This window comes from Palaemon carinicauda, unplaced genomic scaffold (assembly GCF_036898095.1).
Source record: "Palaemon carinicauda isolate YSFRI2023 unplaced genomic scaffold, ASM3689809v2 scaffold153, whole genome shotgun sequence".
Classification (NCBI taxonomy): domain Eukaryota; kingdom Metazoa; phylum Arthropoda; class Malacostraca; order Decapoda; family Palaemonidae; genus Palaemon; species Palaemon carinicauda.
The window spans coordinates 213709-233030 of NW_027169070.1; the positions used below are offsets into that span (position 1 = coordinate 213709).

Here is a 19322-nt window from a genome sequence, read left to right on the forward strand (position 1 = left end):
CTAACAAAGGCAAGTGATTCCTGCTGGTCCATACTAATTCCAGTAAGATCAACCTCCAGGCATCAGGATTAAAAGCCGAAGAAAAGACATCTTGTCTATTGCCTTAGCCCCAATGCGTCATCCCGCTCCCAGTGACTTCATCGAGATTTAGGGGTCATTTTCTCGACACCAAAAGCTCTCGTTACTCTGCCAAATTGCTCATCCACTTATATAACAATTGGTAAACATGGATTGCTAAGATATAACGCCTAGCATGGTAAACCACAAGCACGGTAACCGCATAGATTTGATAATGAACTAAAAATATAAATACAGTATAAAGCTATAAAAATTACCTGCTCATTTATAATAATGACTATAAACAAACTGTATGAAAACAATAATACAGTATTCTATAACATATTGGCGCTCATGTAATGTTCATAAAGAAGATATTTCTAATAACTTAAGAAATTATATAAATGATACTCCTTGTTATTCGTATGACTGGGTACAAATGAAAGAAATTGGGACCTCAATATTTTCATTTTCTTTTTGAACATTTAGTCTTTTAAAGACTAATCAGTAAGAGTTTGATATAAGTCACTCCCACTGTTTATCTCTTCCAATAGAAGAAATAGGGTTAGCCAGTCTTCCACTGAGGACGAAGAGAATATCAAAGGTTTGAATGCTACTGTGTTTTATCTTCAGCCATCCACGACTGATCAACTTTGGAATGATTCTGCTCTTGCTGGCTAAAGTGAGCTAATGTTAAAACGACACCTCAATGCGAGCAGCTTTGGAGCGTTACCACACACGCTTGCTATATTTGTTCACGCTAACCTATTTAGCAATTGCTTACCCGTACAGTAGTTCCATCTCTATTCTGTAGTTCACTCTTCCTTTAGAGCAATACTAGATATGTATACTACTAGGGTTTGCACATCATTGAGAATGACATTACATGAGTGTGCACAATCGCAAGTCGCAATTCAACTGCTCAAGTGGTTGCTTCCGATCGATCGCGCATCATCTCGACTGCTCGTGATTGGTTGCATACCTTCTTAACTACTTGCTGGTTGGCCTGCGAGGCCCGACCCTGTTACTCTCCCTGCCCTTCTTTTTACCGAGGAAAGTTGGGTCTGGTCAGTACTTGGATGGGCGACTGCCACATACAAGCTTAGCATGACCCCTGAACAAGGATGGCATGTGAAAAACTGAATCGTTTCACAGTTTTTGCATCTAATAATAGGGGCTGCTGCCTTTTCTACTAGGGGAAGCATTCCTCCTATAATGCAACCTGTAGGAGGATGCCTGTAACCTTGATAGAGGGGTATGATGTCACGCAACAGAACTTTTGACTGTGGACATGCTCAAGTCTGGATTCCTCCTCCTATTTACTAACTCTCCTCTAATTTACCACCATTGCCCTCATGGACCTACTGCCAGAGATTGGCAAAGGAATTAGCCTCCAGGCAGAGGTTCAGGTCATGTAGCGTAAGGACGCTCCCGGCAGCACATGCATGTACTTAAACTGTAGGAGAAGCGATAAATAGAGAATATGAAATTTCTTGAGATCAGTAACAGCATTAAAATAGATGTCATATATAAAGTATGAAGAGAGATTTCTGTCAACCTGTTCAATAAAAAAACATTTGTTAAAAGTCTGATTTTGTGAAGTTCTACCGACTCAGAAATAAGAAATTTAATAGACTGAAAATTCCTATCCAACAATTTGAGATAAGAGTCTGCAGCCGAAGACTAAACAGGAGACCAATAATCAAAACAAGGCAGAATGAAAGAATTAAAAAATTTCTTCAGAATAGATTGATCACAAAAGTGCACAACTTAGCTGATACTTATCAAGTCTAGTCTTCTGATAGCTTACAAGATATGTAAGTAACCAAGGCCCTTTAACTACAGCCTGCACTTAAACATTTAAAATACTGTATTCCACAACTAACAGTAATACTGTATGCACTTTACCTTTTTCATTAATGTCTAAAAATGTTAGTCTCCTAAGAACCACTGTGATAAGGAAGCTAATAAGCAAAAAACTTTGTTGAAAGGATACTGTAGTATGATTTTTGAATGATTGTGGTGTAATCCATTGCTGTACAATATCTAACCTGAAAGCCTTCTTACTTTAGACTTATGAGAATAGGTGGTTTTGCAATTTTCGGAAGGTTTATAAAGCCGGATACAGATCATAGAGTTTTGTTTAGGTTTACCTAATTTTAAGGTAATCTTTTTCTGGGTAATGATGTAGGCAATACAGTTAGGTAAGTGTATACAATAATGAGATGAGTGCAACAAAGTGTAATACAGTATTTTAGGCTAGGGAAGTTAGGTATCTTATTGATTGATTCATACCATTCTAGGTAAGGTTAGTTTTAGTGTGGTCCTACTATACAAAGGTCTTTTCCCCCTAACCCTGTCCAGATGGAACCCATCACCCTGAAAAGATAAAGTTAGGGTACACACCTGAATTTCACTCATCGATTCACAATGCTGTGGGTCAGGTTAGTTTGGGGATTTGGAGGGATCAGACAGTCCCCTTTTTCTCTTCCACCCCCATGTGAGGTAGGAATTACCATAATAGGTAGGTTATGATGATGTATTCCATGTCAAACTTTCAAAAAATATATTGTTCATGTGTTGGGGAGTTGAATATCATTTGTTTTAGAAAGATACATACATATACCAAGTCACTTTCCCCCATTTTGGGGGGTAGCCTACATCAAACAAATGAAACAAAAAAGGGGACCTCTCCTCTCTACGTTCCTCCCAGCCTGACAAGGGACTCAACCGAGTTCGGCTGGTACTGCTAGGGTGCCACAGCCCACCCTCCCCCGTTATCCACCACAGATGAAGCTTCATAACGCTGAATCCCCTACTGCTGCTACCTCCGCGGTCATCTAAGGCACCTGAGGAAGTAGCAGGACCTACCGGAACTGCGTCACAATCGCTCGCTATTCATTCCTATTTCTAGCACGCTCTGTTGCCTCTCTCACATCTATCCTCCTATCAACCATAGCTTTCTTCACTCCATCCATCCACCCAAGCCTTGGCCTTCCTCTTGTACTTCTCCCATCAACTCTTGCATTCATCACCTTCTTTAGCAGACAGCCATTTTCCATTCTCTCAACATGGCCAAACCACCTCAACACATTCATATCCACTCTAGCTGCCATCTCATTTCTTACACCCGTTCTCATCCTCACTACTTCATTCCTAACCCTATCTACTCGAGATACACCAGCCATACTCCTTAGACATTTCATCTCAAACACATTTAATTTCTGTCTCTCTGTCACTTTCATTCCCCACAACTCCGATCCATACATCACAGTTGGTACAATCACTTTCTCATATAGAACTCTTTTTACATTCATGCCCAACCCTCTATTTTTTACTACTCCCTTAACTGCCCCCAACACTTTGCAACCTTCATTCACTCTCTGATGTACATCTGCTTCCACTCCACCATTTGCTGCAACAACAGACCCCAAGTACTTAAACTGATCCGCCTCCTCAAGTAACTCTCCATTCAACATAACATTCAACCTCACACCACCTTCCCTTCCCATACATCTCATAACCTTACTCTTACCCACATTAACTCTCAAAGATATCCTAGATAAATGAAGTCTTCAAAAGTAGGAATCCCAAGGATTTATTGACTAATATCATAATTTGCTAAGGATGGCTGACCATAGTAATATCTGCTTGTCATTCTTTAAACCCCAGGTTCATGCTTTATAATTGATAATAACAATGAAAATTATGTATTGGTCCAAATATTTGTGCCATTCGAAGGTATTTGGTTGTAAGGTTCTTAAAGTGATAATTTTTATTTTAGAATACTATATGGATATGAATTTTTTCAGTGGTCGAATTATTTTTCAATTAAATGACATATTTATACAGTATACTGGTGCTATTTTGCAAATATTGCTATTTTAATTTATTATATTTTTCAAACAGGTTCACATGAGGTATCACAATAAGGAGCTCCGGTACACCTGTGAAGTGTGTCTCAAACAATTTGTGGAATCTGGCAATTTCAAGAGACACATGCGTCGCCATACTGGAGAAAGACCTTACTCTTGTGCCATTTGCCTCGCCACTTTTTCTCAGGTAGGATTATGCATGACCTGTGTTGAAAAACTAAAAGAAAATAATTCTGCTCTCCTTCAATTTTCTTCCTTTCAAGATGTCCAACTTCCCACTGCTTTATTCGGTGGTAAACTTTCTAAAGGTCTTTTTATTAATTTTAGTTACAGTATGATTACAATTTCCCAGTGTATTTATCAGCCTGTTCATTTCTGTCATGAGAATGTAATTTGAAAAACGAAGATTGAATTACAGGAAATTGAGATTAACGTTTCGGTGTGAGAATTATAAAAGATAAATAACAGAATTTTAATGATAAAATCTCATTATTTTTTATACTTTCTGGAAGTTCATATAGCTTCCTTCTCAGAACTAGTAAATGTGAACATTTATCTTAAAAATCTAAAATTTCTTTTTTCTTTCCCCGCAATAGCCATCCCTCCAGTAACATGTTCAGCAGCCTGTCTACATTGCTAGCTAGTTGGGAAGCAAGGGCCATAATATTCAGAGGAGAGCCCTATTGTGTGCATGTTTATCTTGCACATATATGCTCTCTGTCACCCGAGAATGTATAATCACCTGCTAGTAAGGCTTGGTACAATAGAGCTTTTCACCATAATTCCCTGCTCTCCTGTTCCCCAAGGGGTACGGCCCCGAGTACAAGTTACTTGCACGAGAAATCCCCATTTGTAGGGTCTCCACGCGCTAAGTCTCCATGCGTAGCTCTGCCATGAGCTAGGTCTCCAAGTATTAAGTGATATATCTGCAAAAATCTCATGCTTTAAAACCTCATGCTTGTGGTCTCCACATGCTAACTTTTCATGCTTTGAGTGGCGACAAGCAAGAACCCTACATGTTGGATCCGTTTGCGCTAAATTCCCACCTGCTGGATCCCCATGTGCTAGTTCTTCATGCCTGTAATTTCCATGAATCAGAACCATACATGCTGGATCCCCATGTGCTTGGTCCTCGTGCACTATATCCCCGTGTGATGGTTCCCTATGTGGTAGATCTCTCTGCATGTAATCTCCACAAACAAGAACCCTACATACTGCATTCCCATGTGCTAGATCCCTACAAGCTACGTCCCCACTTGTTAGATCCCCGAGCAAGTGATTTGCACGCTCTAGGATACCAGGCAATAGCTCCGTACGTGCTAGATCCCCATATGCTAGGTTCCCATGTGTATGGAGGTCATCACGTGTTCACATTCCTTTAGAAAGGTCACATTCACATTCTCTAGGTTCACGATAATTCTGTAGTCTTTAGCTCTGCAGTGCTTGATCACAAAGCTGAGGAAATGATTGAATTTTCTTTCAATTCTTTGGGTTATTGTTTTGCAATTCGGTATACGTTCTCATAAACCGCAAAAGGCATAAGTACTGCAATATCCAGCATTACATAATTTGAATTAAAACTATTGTTTACATGCGTTAATTAAATTTTTACATGTACAGTACGTATGCTAATTACAGTTCAGTACACTACAATAATTTAAATCAAGAAAGCAAATTTTTACTGATAAATGTTCATAAACTTATTTAAATTATAACCAAATTTTTTAAACTAATTGCACAAGTTTTAATGTTAAGCTTGCGTAGCAGTTCAGCAATTTAAATAAAGGATCAAATATCTAAGAATTTTACTAAATGTTCATAAACTTACTAGTTTCAACCTTATTCCAAACTTCTTCCGGCTTGTATATCTCCTCATGAAGATGGTCTGAAGCTCGTCCTGGAAAATTTTCACTACCTTGTGATTCGCAGAGGCCAGTTCCCCAGAAATTTTCCTGTTCTAACAAAATGCTGTTTAAACTAGTCAAACCTGCCTTTGCTGGCTTGGTGTGTCGTCTTGACTGCTGGATGGCTGAGGTTCACCTTGCGTGAAATGGCTGAGCAGAGACTTTGCTTTTTCTTGGAAGATTGTGTTGACGGCTTTTTCCTTTATAGTGTTGATTCTCGATCCACAGAAACGTGGTATTTTCCCTTCGGATCATGCCCTTTTCCCTCACCCTTGATACAACGTTCGCACTGCGTGGGGTACTGGCCGCCACAGCAGCACAAATCTTCTTGTCATTCTTCTCCCTGTACCTCACTGTACTCTCATTGATATCCCGAAGTCATCCTACAGCTGCATACGACATCCCTTCCTTGCACATATCAAGGACTATAACCTTGTCCTTGAGAGTCATGACCTTTCTCTGCTGCTTAACAGAACATTCAAAAGATGAAGCAGTTCTCTTGGGGGCCCATGATGATGAGAAGGAAGACCACGAGATGCTTTCACATAAGAGTAGTGGAGATGTGTACATGAGGAAAGACAATGTGAGAGTCAGAGAGAGATGAGGTATTGTGCTGTGCAGAGACATAAGTGGTGTGCAGAGACAGAAATGGCATGAAGAAAGCTGGGTGAAAAGGAGCGCGGGCGGTTTGAAAATGTTGGGCCGCGAGCAGCACCAAGTACTCGCAAATACATGAATTTTTGTTTATTTGGCTATACAGAAGTCTGAGCCACGAATGACTGAATCCTCAAAGATAAACCCCTTGAATAATAAGGGCTGACTGTATTGATTGATTAAATCTCCCGCGAGAGACAAGATTTTAACAACGGATGGGAAGAAGCACTTTGTCTGCGAACTTAGTAGAAAACTTCAGAGTATAAAAAGTTCTAGTTGCAGTAGCATAAATTGACAACATTTTAGAATAAGTATTGTCAGGACTTACCTGAACTAATTTATTCGGATACATTTCTGCAATAAGCTTTTGTAACAGCTGAAACGAGGATACAAACAGCTGAAATGATGATACATTACCCATGTTGGTTTCTTCCAACCCTACATATACCTCACCTTCAGAGTCCTGCTCTGTTGATGCATCCAAACTTGATAACTCATGATTTCCTTTTTGTTTAATGTACTACTGTACTAGCGATAGCCATTGTGCCTGTGCTAGACAAAGGAGACTCATGACTTGTTTTAACCTTAGTATTACTCTACTAGCCCCAATGTTAATGCTCCTAGCAGAAATGCATGTGTTAGTATTCCACTGCAAGCCAAATCATGATACAACCAATTTTCAGCTCTAGTCAAAACCTTTGAAGATTTTTTAAAAACTGGAGCTCAAGATTTGATAGGAACCAAACAAAATTTTTTTTTTTTATATCGGGTTACACAGCTTGCGTATTGAGAGCTTACTTCAATGGACAGATATTAGGAACCAAACCACTAGCTTTATCTAATATCTTAAAATCCAATTTTCATAAAGAGCTATCCTGATCACTGGAAAGTGAGGCTTATCTTATAGAAGGACCTGAAGCAAATTGAGCTGTTTACCATCAGAACCCTTACTAACTGGCAAACTAGACCACTGGGCAAAACTTGACGAGCTACCTTAGGATTCAGAACAGGGGCAGGTTAGGTTAGTATCAGTGCCTCTTCCCGAAGGTGCATTAGCCTCCTCAGTTTGCTAGAACATAGAAAATTTAGTAAAAGGCTTATGAAGTTCACTACTCTGAGAACTTGGTGATAGCCAGGTCCGTCACATCATCCCCACTATAATCGACTATCTTAGTCTTCCCTGGATTTCCCCCTGAACTAAAAGAAACTTTTCTTTTATGTTTGAAGTCCTTTAAGCAAATTCGGTATGTCATAGGCTAAACTTATTGTTCCAGATGTGCTACTTAGTTAAAACACTCAGCACAATGATTGTTTAAATCACAATTCTGCTCTCAACACATAAAATAGACCCCTTGAATATCTAACACCGGATTGCATAGCAAAGCTAGAAAAAGGCATCCCTATGGAGCTGAAGCTAAAAAAAATCCTTTATATTGAAATACAGTACACTTTTTGGATTTGTGGAATGTAACTGCACAATTGACTGTAATCACCATTGGCAAGAAGACTGAAAATGTATGTTATTATGTGGCATGTCATACACCTTGTAAATACAATACTAAAACAGAGAGGCATGGCTATTAAAGTGAAAAAATGGGAAATTTTGGATTTTCAAGATAAAAGTCAATACCTATCTACCTTCGATGAGGAAGCCATATGAATCTCAGGCGAGATTCATAGAAATCACTAGATGTACCATCATTTGAAGGACTTCCAGATGTTTTATTATTTTTAAGGAATCAATGTAATTTGTAAATGGTTGACAAACATTTAGAAAAAATTTCTGATAAAGATGGCTTTACTAATTCCATTATATTATTTACTTTGTAAAATTACAGATATGACACAATTACAGCAGTATGTAAGTACTGGGTAGATGTGAAATATTTTTTAGCCAATATTGAGTAGGCTGTAGTTATTTTGTTTATTACTTAACTGAGAGAGAGAGAGAGAGAGAGACAGAGACAGAGACAGAGACAGAGACAGAGACAGACAGACAGACAGACAGACAGACAGACAGACAGACAGACAGAGAGAGAGAGAGAGAGACAGAGAGAGAGAGAGACAGAGAGAGAGAGAGACAGAGAGAGAGAGAGAGAGACAGAGAGAGAGAGAGACAGAGAGAGAGAGAGAGAGACAGAGAGAGAGAGAGAGACAGAGAGAGAGAGAGAGAGAGACAGACAGACAGACAGACAGACAGACAGACAGACAGAGAGAGAGAGAGAGAGAGAGAGAGGTGCCTGCGTGTACCCCCAAGCAAGAGAAGTCTAACCCAAGACAGTGGAAGACCATTGTACAGAGGCTATGGTACTACCCAAGACTAGAGAACAATGGTTTGATTTTGGAGTGGCCTTCTTCTAGAAGAGTTGCTTACCATAGCTAAATAGTCCCTTCTACCCATACCAAGAGGAAGGTGGCCACTGAACAATTACAGTGCAGTAACCCCTTGGGTGAAGAAGAATTGTTTAGTAATCTCAGTGTTGTAAGGTGTATGAGGATAGAGGAGAATATGTAAAGAGTAGGCCAGACTATTCAGTGTGTGTGTGTAGACAAAGGGAAAATGAACAGTAACCAAGGAAAAGGATCCAATGTAGTACTGCCTGGCCAGTCAAAGGACCCCATAACTCTAGCGGTAGTATCTCAACAGGTGGCTAATTGATGTTATGTAAGTGATTGTGAAAAAGATTAGGTTCTGGTTGTTTAATGAAAACTGCCTTTTAATTTGGATACCATCATATTGAAATTTTTCATTGAGTTGTGAATGCATGATCTCACTTCAGATGCTCTGCAAAGCAACAAATCTTGAATAAAAGAACACAGTATCTGCAGATGAGAAATGGGGATGTTTCTAGGAAATCTTATTCTCAGGAGAAACAGAAATACTAATGTTGCCACATACATATTTATTGCAAATTTTTTGACATTTTAAATGTCATTATTGGTGCTACCTAAAGTAAAGAGGAAAGAATCAGTACAATATCAAATTAAAAACTACATAAAATAAGTAAAGAATTATTAAGAAATACAGTACATACAAATTGAATAAAAGATCAGACTGTTACGAAAAGGGGGACAGCAGAGGTAGTACAATTAACGTCAGGCCTAAGATATTTTATCTGAAGAGATTCTAAAATTCTTAAGTCTCTTACTGAAGAACAAGAGTCGACATCTTAAAATGCTCACTATGTAAAATGAACTTACATATTTCGGAGTATTCCCTTACAACTAAGTTTGCTGGATTACTGAGAGGGAGACTAGTTCTGCTCGACTTTCCAATATGATCATCGGTCCTGACTTTGAATGCATGATAAGTGCTCCCAAAATAGCAAAATTGGCAGTTTGGACATGTAAATTTGTAAATGACTGATGATCTCATGGCAGTCAGCAGGTGGTCTTTGACAAGGAAAAACCATCTATTTTAAATTCGTTTGCAAAAATATACCTAAACTCCATTTGAGGATATGTCTTAGAGAACTGTTTAACAAGGTCTTTGTTAATTCTAAAAGAAATATCATTACGCAGGAAAGTCAGAGAAAATATAATTTCTGTTTAGGAGCAGAGGGGCAGAACTGCTGAGGCTGATAAATATTGTTTAAAAACTTTTGACTTGTTTGTAGAAATTATGTTCACTAAAACTATTACTAATGAAAAGGTAAGTTTTTGTAGAACGAAAATGGAGTTTTTATGTTAAAAACAAAGTTTTATGAATACTTACCTGGCAGTTATATATATATATAGCTATAGTCTCTGACGTCCGGCAGAATTTTTGAAAACTCGTGGCAACCGCCGTGTGGTGGTTGTGCGGTTAGGTGGTTAACAACCCTTACAGGGTGGTACTTGGAATCATTCCCATTTTCTGTTCCTCAGATCATCTTTGCCCGACCTGTATCCTGAGGGGAGGTGGGTGGGACTTAATATATATATATATATATAACTGCCTGGTAAGTACAGGTATTCATAAAACTGTTTTATCATAAAAACTCCATTTTTATGAATAGAACTTAACTGGCAGTTATATATATATATAGCTGATTCACACATTTGGAGGAGGGTGACAGATAGCTAACATCGTTGGGAAAACAACAATAATTTGTAGGAAAAAAACACCTTGATTCCTTACCTGCTAAGGTAGTTGACTTCGAAGGTACCTGTCTCTTGAGTCGCTTTCCCTTAGGAGTGTCAGCCAGGTGTGGACCTGTCATGCTGAAACAACTCAATCGAGTCTGTCAAACGGGGTGAGACCAACAACTTGTCTAGACTTCAGCACTACCCATGCCCCTTTTTTAAAAACTGCAACCTTACTCAAACTAACCACCTAACCTTGCAGAATAGATATTAAGTATCTAGCTAGACTGAGGGCACTGTACCACAAGTCAAGAGTCCTCAGACAACCATAAAAACCTAAACCCAAACACAGGCATACAAAAGTTAAGGTTGAGGGGAGGTAGTAACTCCTTTGCCCAATACAGAAGCAGTAGCTACGTATGGACCCAAGGTGTAACACCTTTCATAATCTACTCTTACCTCTCTGAGGTAATGAGAGGCGAACACAGAGTTGCTTCTCCAGAACGTTACGTCCATAATCTGTCTAACTGACATATTCTTACGATATGCCAGTGAAATAGCAATGGCTCTCACCTCTTAAGCCCTTACTTTCAAAAGACTGAAGTTCTCCTCCTCACACAAGAGGTGAGCTTCTCTTATTGTTTCCCTCTAGAAGAATGATAATGCATTCTTTGAGAGGGGCTTTTGCAGATCTTTCACTGAGCACCATAAAGAATTGGATGCACCTCTAACTGGGCAGAGGAGCCTCTCCTGCTCTTGATCCACCACATTACTGAGGTTAGGAACCTCAAACGTCCTCGGCCAGGGTTTTGATGGATTCTCGTTCTTAGCGAGGAAGTCGATCCTCAACGCACATACTGCTCCATCCTGGTTAAAGCCCATCTGCTTCTCAATAGCGTGAACCTCACTGATCCTTTTTGCTGCGGCTAGAGCCATCAGGAAGAGGGGTTTTTTAATAGCATCTCTAAGGGACGCTTGTGAGATGGGTTCGAACTTCTTGCTGCATAGGAACCTCAGAACCACATCCAAATTCCAAGCTGGGGGTCTTAACTGAGCCTGCTTAGTTTTTTCAAAAGACTTCAAGAGATCTTGCAAGTCTCTATCCTGAGTTAAGTCTATGCCTCTGTGCCTACAGACAGCTGAAAGCATACTTCTGTACCCTTTAATAGTGGATATGGCCAGTTTAGAGTCTTGTCTGAGGGACAACAAAAAATTAGCTATTTGGCTCACAGAGGTAGTGGTTGAGGAAACTTTGTGCTGTTTACACCATGCTCTAAAGGTTTCCCCACTTCGATTGGTGGACTCTTTGCAAAGAGACCCTCCTCGCTCTGGCGATAGCTCTTGCAGTTTGCACAGAAAAGCCTCTTGCTCTGACAAGCTTCTCGATAGTCTGAAGGTAGTCAGTCATAGAGCGAGGGGATTTTGATGATACCTCTCGAAGTGGGGCTGTCTGAGAAGCTTCGGACTTGGAGGAAGGCTTCTTGGAAAGTCCACTAACATACCACCTCTGTGAACCATTCTCTTGTTGGCCAGAATGGAGCTATCAGGATCATTCTTCCTGATTCGAGGAGAACGAATTTCCTGACGACCAGATTGATGATCTTGAACGGGGGGAATGCTTAAGTGTCCATCCCTGTCCAGTCCATCAAGAAGGTGTCTACTGCTATTGCCTCCTCGTCCGAGACTAGGGAGCAGTAGTTGGGGATCCTTTTGTTTTGGTTGGAGGCGGAGAGGTCTATTAAAGGCCTCCCCCATAACTTCCACAGACTCTGACAGACCTGATGGTTGAGGGTCCATTCCGTGGGAAGAACTTGCCCTTTCCTGCTGAGCATGTCTGCCCTTACATTCTTCTGTCCCTGCACGAATCTTGTTAGAAGTTCTACGTTGTTCTCCTTCGACCACAGAAGGAGCTCTTTTGCTGTTTCGAACAGAGACAGAGAGTGAGTTCCCCCTTGCTTCCTGATGTAAGCCAAGGCCATGGTGTACGAATTGACCTCCACTATCCTCCCCAACATGGAGTCTTTGAAGGCCTTCAGTCCTAACAGAATGGCCATCAACTCTTTCCTGTTGATGTGCCATCCGTTTTGTTCCTTTCCCCAAGAGCCTGAGACCTCCTTGCTTCCCAGTGTTGCTCCCCATCCTGACTCCGAAGCATTTGAGAACAACACTAGGTCTGGGTTCTTCCTGAACAGGGAGATTCCTTCCCCTAAAATAGCTGGATCCAGCCACCAAATCAGATGACTTTTAATTTCTGCTGGAATGAGGAAGGAAAAGAGTCCTCCTGAATCTTCCTGTCCCACACTCTTGATAGGAAGTGTTGAAGAGGTCTGAGGTGCAGTCTTCCCAGAGAGACAAACTGTTCGAGCGAGGAGAGGGTTCCCAGCAAACTCATCCAATCCCTCGCTGAGCACTTCTGTCTCTCCAGGAATTCCTGAACCTTCCCGAGGCACCTGGTCTGCCTTTCTTGGGGGGGAGAAGCCCAAAAATGAACTGAGTCCAGAACTATCCCCAAATAAAGAATCGTCTGACTCGGTTCGGTCTGGGACTTCTCCTTGTTGATGACGAGACCCACTTCCTGAGCCATCATAAAAGTCTTGCATAGGTCCTCCAGACATTTCTCCTTCGACCAGGATCTTATCAACCAGTCGTCCAGATATAGAGATACTCTTATCCCCTCTTGATGAAGCCATCCTGCCATGTTCGCCATTACTCTGGTGAAGACTTGAGGAGCAGTGCTGAGGCCAAAGCAAAGCCTTGAACTGGAAACACTTGCCCTGGATCATGAATCTTAGGAACTTCCTTGAAGTCGGATGGATGGGGATGTGAAAGTAAGCGTCCTGTAAATCCAGAGACACCATCCAGTCCCCTGGACGTACCGCTGCCAGCACCGACTGAGTCGTCGCCATGGTAAATTTTGTCTTTTCCACAAAGACTTTCAGAGCGCTGACATCTAGAACGGGTCTCCATCCACCCGAGCTCTTGGGTACCAGAAACAGGCGATTGTAGAAACCTGGGGAAGATAGTTCCAGAACCGGTTCTATCGCTCCCTTCTCCAGCATCTAGTTCACCAGATCCAGTAGCGCCCCTTGTTTCACGGCGTTCGAGTACTGCGCCACTAAGGCTAGAGGTGTATTTGAAAGCGGAGGCTTCTTCAAGAGGGGGATCTTGTATCCCTCTTTGATGACTGAGAGGGACCAAGCGTCCGCCCCTCTTTTCTTCCAGGCATGCCAAAAAAGTGACAGCCTTGCTCCTACCACTGTATGGAGGACTTGAGCTTCATCTCCTGGAGCGGGACCTGAACAAACCTGTATTCGTTCTACCGCCCGTCTCCTGCCTTCTTCCTCTGAAGTCTGATCTCGTAGGAGCTCTACCTCGAAAGGGCTGCTGAAGTTTCCTCTCCTCTCTCTTCAGTGACGAAGGAATCACTGGTAAAGGCTTCCTTGCGGAATGTGACAGGTGGTCTTGTGTGGCCTTTTGCACTAGCAAAAGGGTAATGCCCCTTACTCAGGAAAAAGGTGCTCCGAGAGAGGGGCATAAAGGAGTTCAGCCTTCTGCGCGACCGTAACTGCTCTGGATGTGAATGAACATGAAAGGGCCCTCTTCTTTAAAACTCCTGCAGAAAATAGGGAAGCCAACTCATTTGATCCATCCCTAAGAGCCTTGTCCATGCAGGCCATAATACTAGTAAGGTCTTCTGTATCTTCCAATCGCTCTGTTTTCCTGGCCAGCGTACCCAGAGACCAGTCCAAAAAAACTGAAGACTTCGAAGGCTCGGAAGATTCCCTTGACGAGGTGGTTAATCTCAGACATAGACCACATTACCTTCGCCGAGTTAGGGCATGTCTTCTAGAAGAGTCAACAATGCCAGAGAAGTCCCCCTGGGAAGAGGCAGGCACTCCCAGGCCCAGAGCTTCTCCGGTCTCGTACCACATGTCCGCCTTAGAGGCAAGTCTAGCTGGTGGAAACGAGAAGGTGGTCTTTACAGCTTGCCTGCGCTCCTTCAGCCAGTCATCAACTCTAGCGAGAGCCTTCCTAGCCGAGATGGACAGCTTCATTTTGATGAAATCCGACTGCTTTTTGGCCTTCTTCCTGCTAAACTGCGACTGAGGAGAACGAGGAGCAGCAGGTGTAAACTCCTCCCCATAAAGCTCAAGAAGGGAGCGAGAGAGAACCTTATAATCCGCAGCTGCATTAGCAGGCTTATCCTCATCCTCTGAAATATCCTCTAGATCTTGCCCTACTTCCAACTCAAGTCTCTCTTTGGGCTGAAGGAACTAAGTCGGAGGTTCCTTTCACATGCCAATCAGTATCCATCCGACAAGCATAAAGATCACTTCCTTCCAATAGTTCACCTGCGTCCGAGAAAAGCAAATCGTCAGGTGCGTCCTGTTGGCGAGGGCTGAATGCGTCCTGACACCGAGAGGCGCGTGTGTCCTGGCGCCGCGTGCTGGAGGTGTCCTGGCGTCGCGCGCTAGAAGCGTCCTTGAGACGGTAGGAGGATGCGTCCTGGCGCCGAGAGATGGAAGCGTCCTTGTGCCAAGAGCTGCATGCGTCCTGGTGTCATGAAACGGAAGCGTCGTGGAGAGGCAGGCTGGATTTGTCCTGGCGTCGCGAACGAGAGATGGAAGCGTCCTGATGACGAGAACCGCAAGTGTCCTGGCGGCGAGTCGAGGAAGAAGAAGAGCGGTGGCTTTGGGAGAGGAGTGACGTTGTTTGTCCTGTAAGGGAGAGGAACTCCGTTCCCTCTTAGAGGCCGATTTCTTAATCGGTAAAGAGTCGTCCTTACGCTTGTTCGACTGGGGGGAAGGACGGCTAAAAGCTTGCACAAGAGAGAACAGTTGTTTCTGCATAACCGTCATGAAAGACTTCGCGACTACTGCTGGGTCCTGCGATTCGGAAGGCGATGGCTGCCGATTAACGCTGGTTGTAGGAGAAAGGTCTCTCGACGTTCTCTCGTCACTTAAAAGAAGAGGAGAACCCTCCTTCCTTCCATCTCTAGGCTTTGACCTTTTCGCTGGAACTGCATCCCAGTCATCCCCGGAAGGAAAAGGTTCCGGGCTACCTGAAAGGGGAGAGCGAGAACAGGTCTGGTCAGCTTGTTTTCACCTCCTCTTGGTCGGTCTCGAAGCCTCATATTGCCATTTGCGTCTAGGAGAGGGGTTCGGGGAAGACACCATCACTTCTGACACGCCTTTTCCGTGGCGGTCATGAGCAGCGTGGGAAAACGCAACAGGACTGCCCGAGGTGACGGCTGACTGAGGATATGTACCTCTCACTCCCTTGCGGCCGTTGACGTACCTTCTCCCTTGGTCCTGGGAGCTTGGTAGAGGTCTAGACCTAGGTACGTGACAGGTTCGATCAGTCGCCACTTCCACTGCACTTTCATAAGCACTAATTACACTTTCACTCTTACCTTTTAAGGATGAAAGCTGGTCTTTAAGAGCTTTCAACTCGGCCGCCATCCTGGTGTACTGAGGGTCATCCATAGTTACCGTTCCTGTAGAAGGGGCAGGAGCTACTACCTCAGGAGAAGGTTCAACTTCTACAGAAGAATTAATTAAGGGATCAAAGGAAATATCTATGCTAACCTCACTAGCAGACTTAGATTTAGATCTCGAAGCCCTCCTGGCTATATCTAACTCTAACTTACGCACATAGCGTTTCATACCCAATCATTCCTTCTCGCTTAAAACCTCACATTCCTTGCACCTTTTATCAAGGGCACATTCAAAACCCCTGCACCCCAAACAAACAGTGTGAGGGTCTACCAAAATTTTCGGTAACCTCACCTTGCATTCATCATTCACACAAACACGAAAATGAAGTTTATCAGTCATCAAACACGAAAATGAAGTTTATCAGTCATCAAACACGAAAATGAAGTTTATCAGTCATCGTAATAAACAGTCAAAGAATAATCACAAATGCGGTTGGCAAAACCCCAGGTCAGTGTACTTTACCAAAAAATAAGTCCTGTACAGCGACACAGGGAAAGCGAATGAAAAACTCCAATGGCGGACCAACGATGTTGTCAGTCCAACCGGCAGAGATGATCTGAGGAATAGAAAACGAGAATGATTCCAAGTACCACCTTGTAAGGGTTGTTAACCACCTAACCGCACAACCACCACATGGCGGTTGCCGCGAGTTTTGAAAAATTCAGCCGGACGTCAGAGACTATAGCTATATATATATAACTGCCAGGTAAGTTCTATTCATAAAATTTGAAATTAATGCCGTTAAAACTTTTGCATGGAGCCTACCACCTTTCTTCCACTCCATTTTTTGATACAGAGATGAGTTTTTTTTAGTCTCTTTTTTCATTAGTAATGGTGTTTGTAAACATTTTCTACAAACAAGTCAGAAAGTTTTTAAACAATATTCATCAGCCTCAGCAGTTCTGCCCCTTTACTACTAAACAGAAATTGTATTTTTCTTTGACTTTCCTGGGTAATGGTATTTCTTTGTTAAACAGTTGTCTAAGACATATCCACAAATTGATTCTAGGTTTACTTTTGTAAAAAAGTTTAAAATTAGATCGTTTTTTCATTTCAAAGACCGCCTGCCGACTGTCATTAGATCATCGATCATTTACAAATTTACATGTCCAAATTGCCAAGTTTGCTATTTTGGGAGCACTTATCGTGCCTTCAAAGTCAGGACCGATGATCATATTGGAAAGTCGAACAGAACTGGTCTCCCTCTCAGTGATCCAGAACACTCAGTTGTTAGGGAACGCTCGGAAATATGCAAGTTCTCTTTACGTAATGATAATTTTAAGATAGTCGACTCTTATTCTTCGGTAAGTGACTTAAGAATTTTAGAATCTCGTCACATAAAATATTTTAGGCCTGACCTCAATTGTAATACCTCTGCTGTCCCCCTTTTTGTAACAGACTGATTTTTTAACAATTTGTATTTATTTTTTAATAATTCTTTACTAATTTTATGTCATTTTAAATTTGAAATTGTATTGTTTCTTTTATTTTTACTTTAATTAGCACTGATGAGGACATTTGAAATGTCAAAACGTTTGCAATAAATATGTATGTGGCAACATTAGTTTTTCAATATTAAACTTACCCGGTGATCATATAGCTGTCAGCTCTGCTGCCCGACAGAAAAACCTAAGGACGAAATACGCCAGCGATCGCTATACAGGTGGGGGTGTACATCAACAGCGCCATCTGTCGAGCAGGTACTCAAGTACTCCATGTCAACACAGAACCAATTTTCTCTCTGTCGTGCCACCGGAAAGACCTACTAAATACGCTGTTGTTTTCTGGATTGATTTTCACGTTATTTGGTGAAGTATTCATTTCTGGTTATTAGCTATCGCTGTGCAGAAGTTATCTTCAATACTTCCTTGCATTCTTTTTATGAATTTTGGATTATTTGTTGACGACTTGGATAGATTTTGAATTCCCCCCTTTGACTAATTCAAGATGTCTGACCCTTCTCAAGTCCCCAAGTACAGGAAGTGTAGCGCTAGGGACTGTTCAAGGCGTCTTCCGAAGGCCTCTATCGATCCGCACACCGTTTGTTCCAATTGTAGGGGTAAAGCCTGTCAATTGGAAGATCGATGTGAGGAATGCGTTGGGCTTTCGGAATTCGATTTTCAAGAATTCCTGAAATATGCACGTAGGCTAGAGAAGGATAGAATCAGGAGGAGTTCGTCTCGCTCAGTAGATTTTTCCTCTCCCCATGCCCCACAACCTATTCCTTCCCCTGTAGTGGTTGCACCCGACCCCCCTGCTAGCTCTCATCAACCTTCGATGGCAGATATGATGCGTGCCATCCAGGCTCTAGGTGAGAGAGTCGAGTCATTGGCGAATGACCGCAATCAACTCATGGCTGACGTCAGGGAGTTGAAAGGTAAGAGTGCAGTGGGAAGTGAAGTGAGTGTTAGTGCAGTGAAAAGTGTCAGTGTTACGCATGAGGGTGCGTCTGTTCGTGCCTGTCGTCCTCCCAGTCCGGGACCTCTTGCAAGCTCCCAAGCCCAGGGGAGAAGCAATGTCGTACGACCAAAGGGTTCGACAGGCTTTAATCAGCGGACAGACGTTCCCTCCGTGGTTTCGGATGTATCTTGCCTAGATCGTCCCACCCACAAGAAGACGAGTGAGCCCGTTCATTCCTCGTCTGCGGAAGAGGTTTCTCGCCAGAAACGATGGACCAAGGTCTCGCGGCCTCTTAAACGCAAGGTCCCTTCCGAGCAAGTCCAACGGCCCAGGTGTAGCCACTGGGTCAGTTCGGACTCGCTGCAGTCCTCCGACGACTGCACGCCTCCTAAGAGAGGCAAATTGGTACCGCAACAGGCATTAACTCTGTCTGTTGCCGCGCCAGCTTCTGTAGACCCTAAGTGGTCTTTGCTACAGTCTATGCAGACTCAGTTAGCTTCCTTTATGCAGGAGTATCGTGCGGAGAAGGTTGACGCTGCACCCGTTAGCCTACAACCAACCACGGTTGTGCGCCCAGCAGACGCTGAGGCTGCCTGCTCCCACACTCCAGCTGTGAGAGCTCCACCACCCATGCGCAGTCGACCCTGCCAGACGCATGTTGACGTTCACAGACGCACGGAACCCTCCGTTGACGTGCGTGTGCTACCACAACAACAGGAGGGTGGAGTTCAGTTGCCGTGTTTTGACGTGGTGCGTCAGCCTCCGCAACCCACGGTGGTCTCCGCTATCCGACCACAGTCAGGAGTAGACGCTTTGCGTCCCCACTCAGCTATGGTTGTTGCCAGTTCTCAGACTGACCAACGGTTCCA

General features: G+C 42.8%; 1 protein-coding gene across 3 annotated transcripts in view; it reads left to right on the forward strand.

The window, feature by feature from the left end:
• LOC137635642 (zinc finger protein 37-like) overlaps positions 1-19322 on the forward strand; it is a 102308-nt gene that overhangs the window by 75939 nt on the left and 7047 nt on the right. For all 3 annotated transcript variants that reach the window (XM_068368106.1, XM_068368108.1, XM_068368107.1), the window contains exon 12: positions 3967-4119. In XM_068368106.1, coding sequence (XP_068224207.1) covers positions 3967-4119 — 153 coding nt within the window. The remainder of the gene's footprint in view (positions 1-3966; positions 4120-19322) is intronic.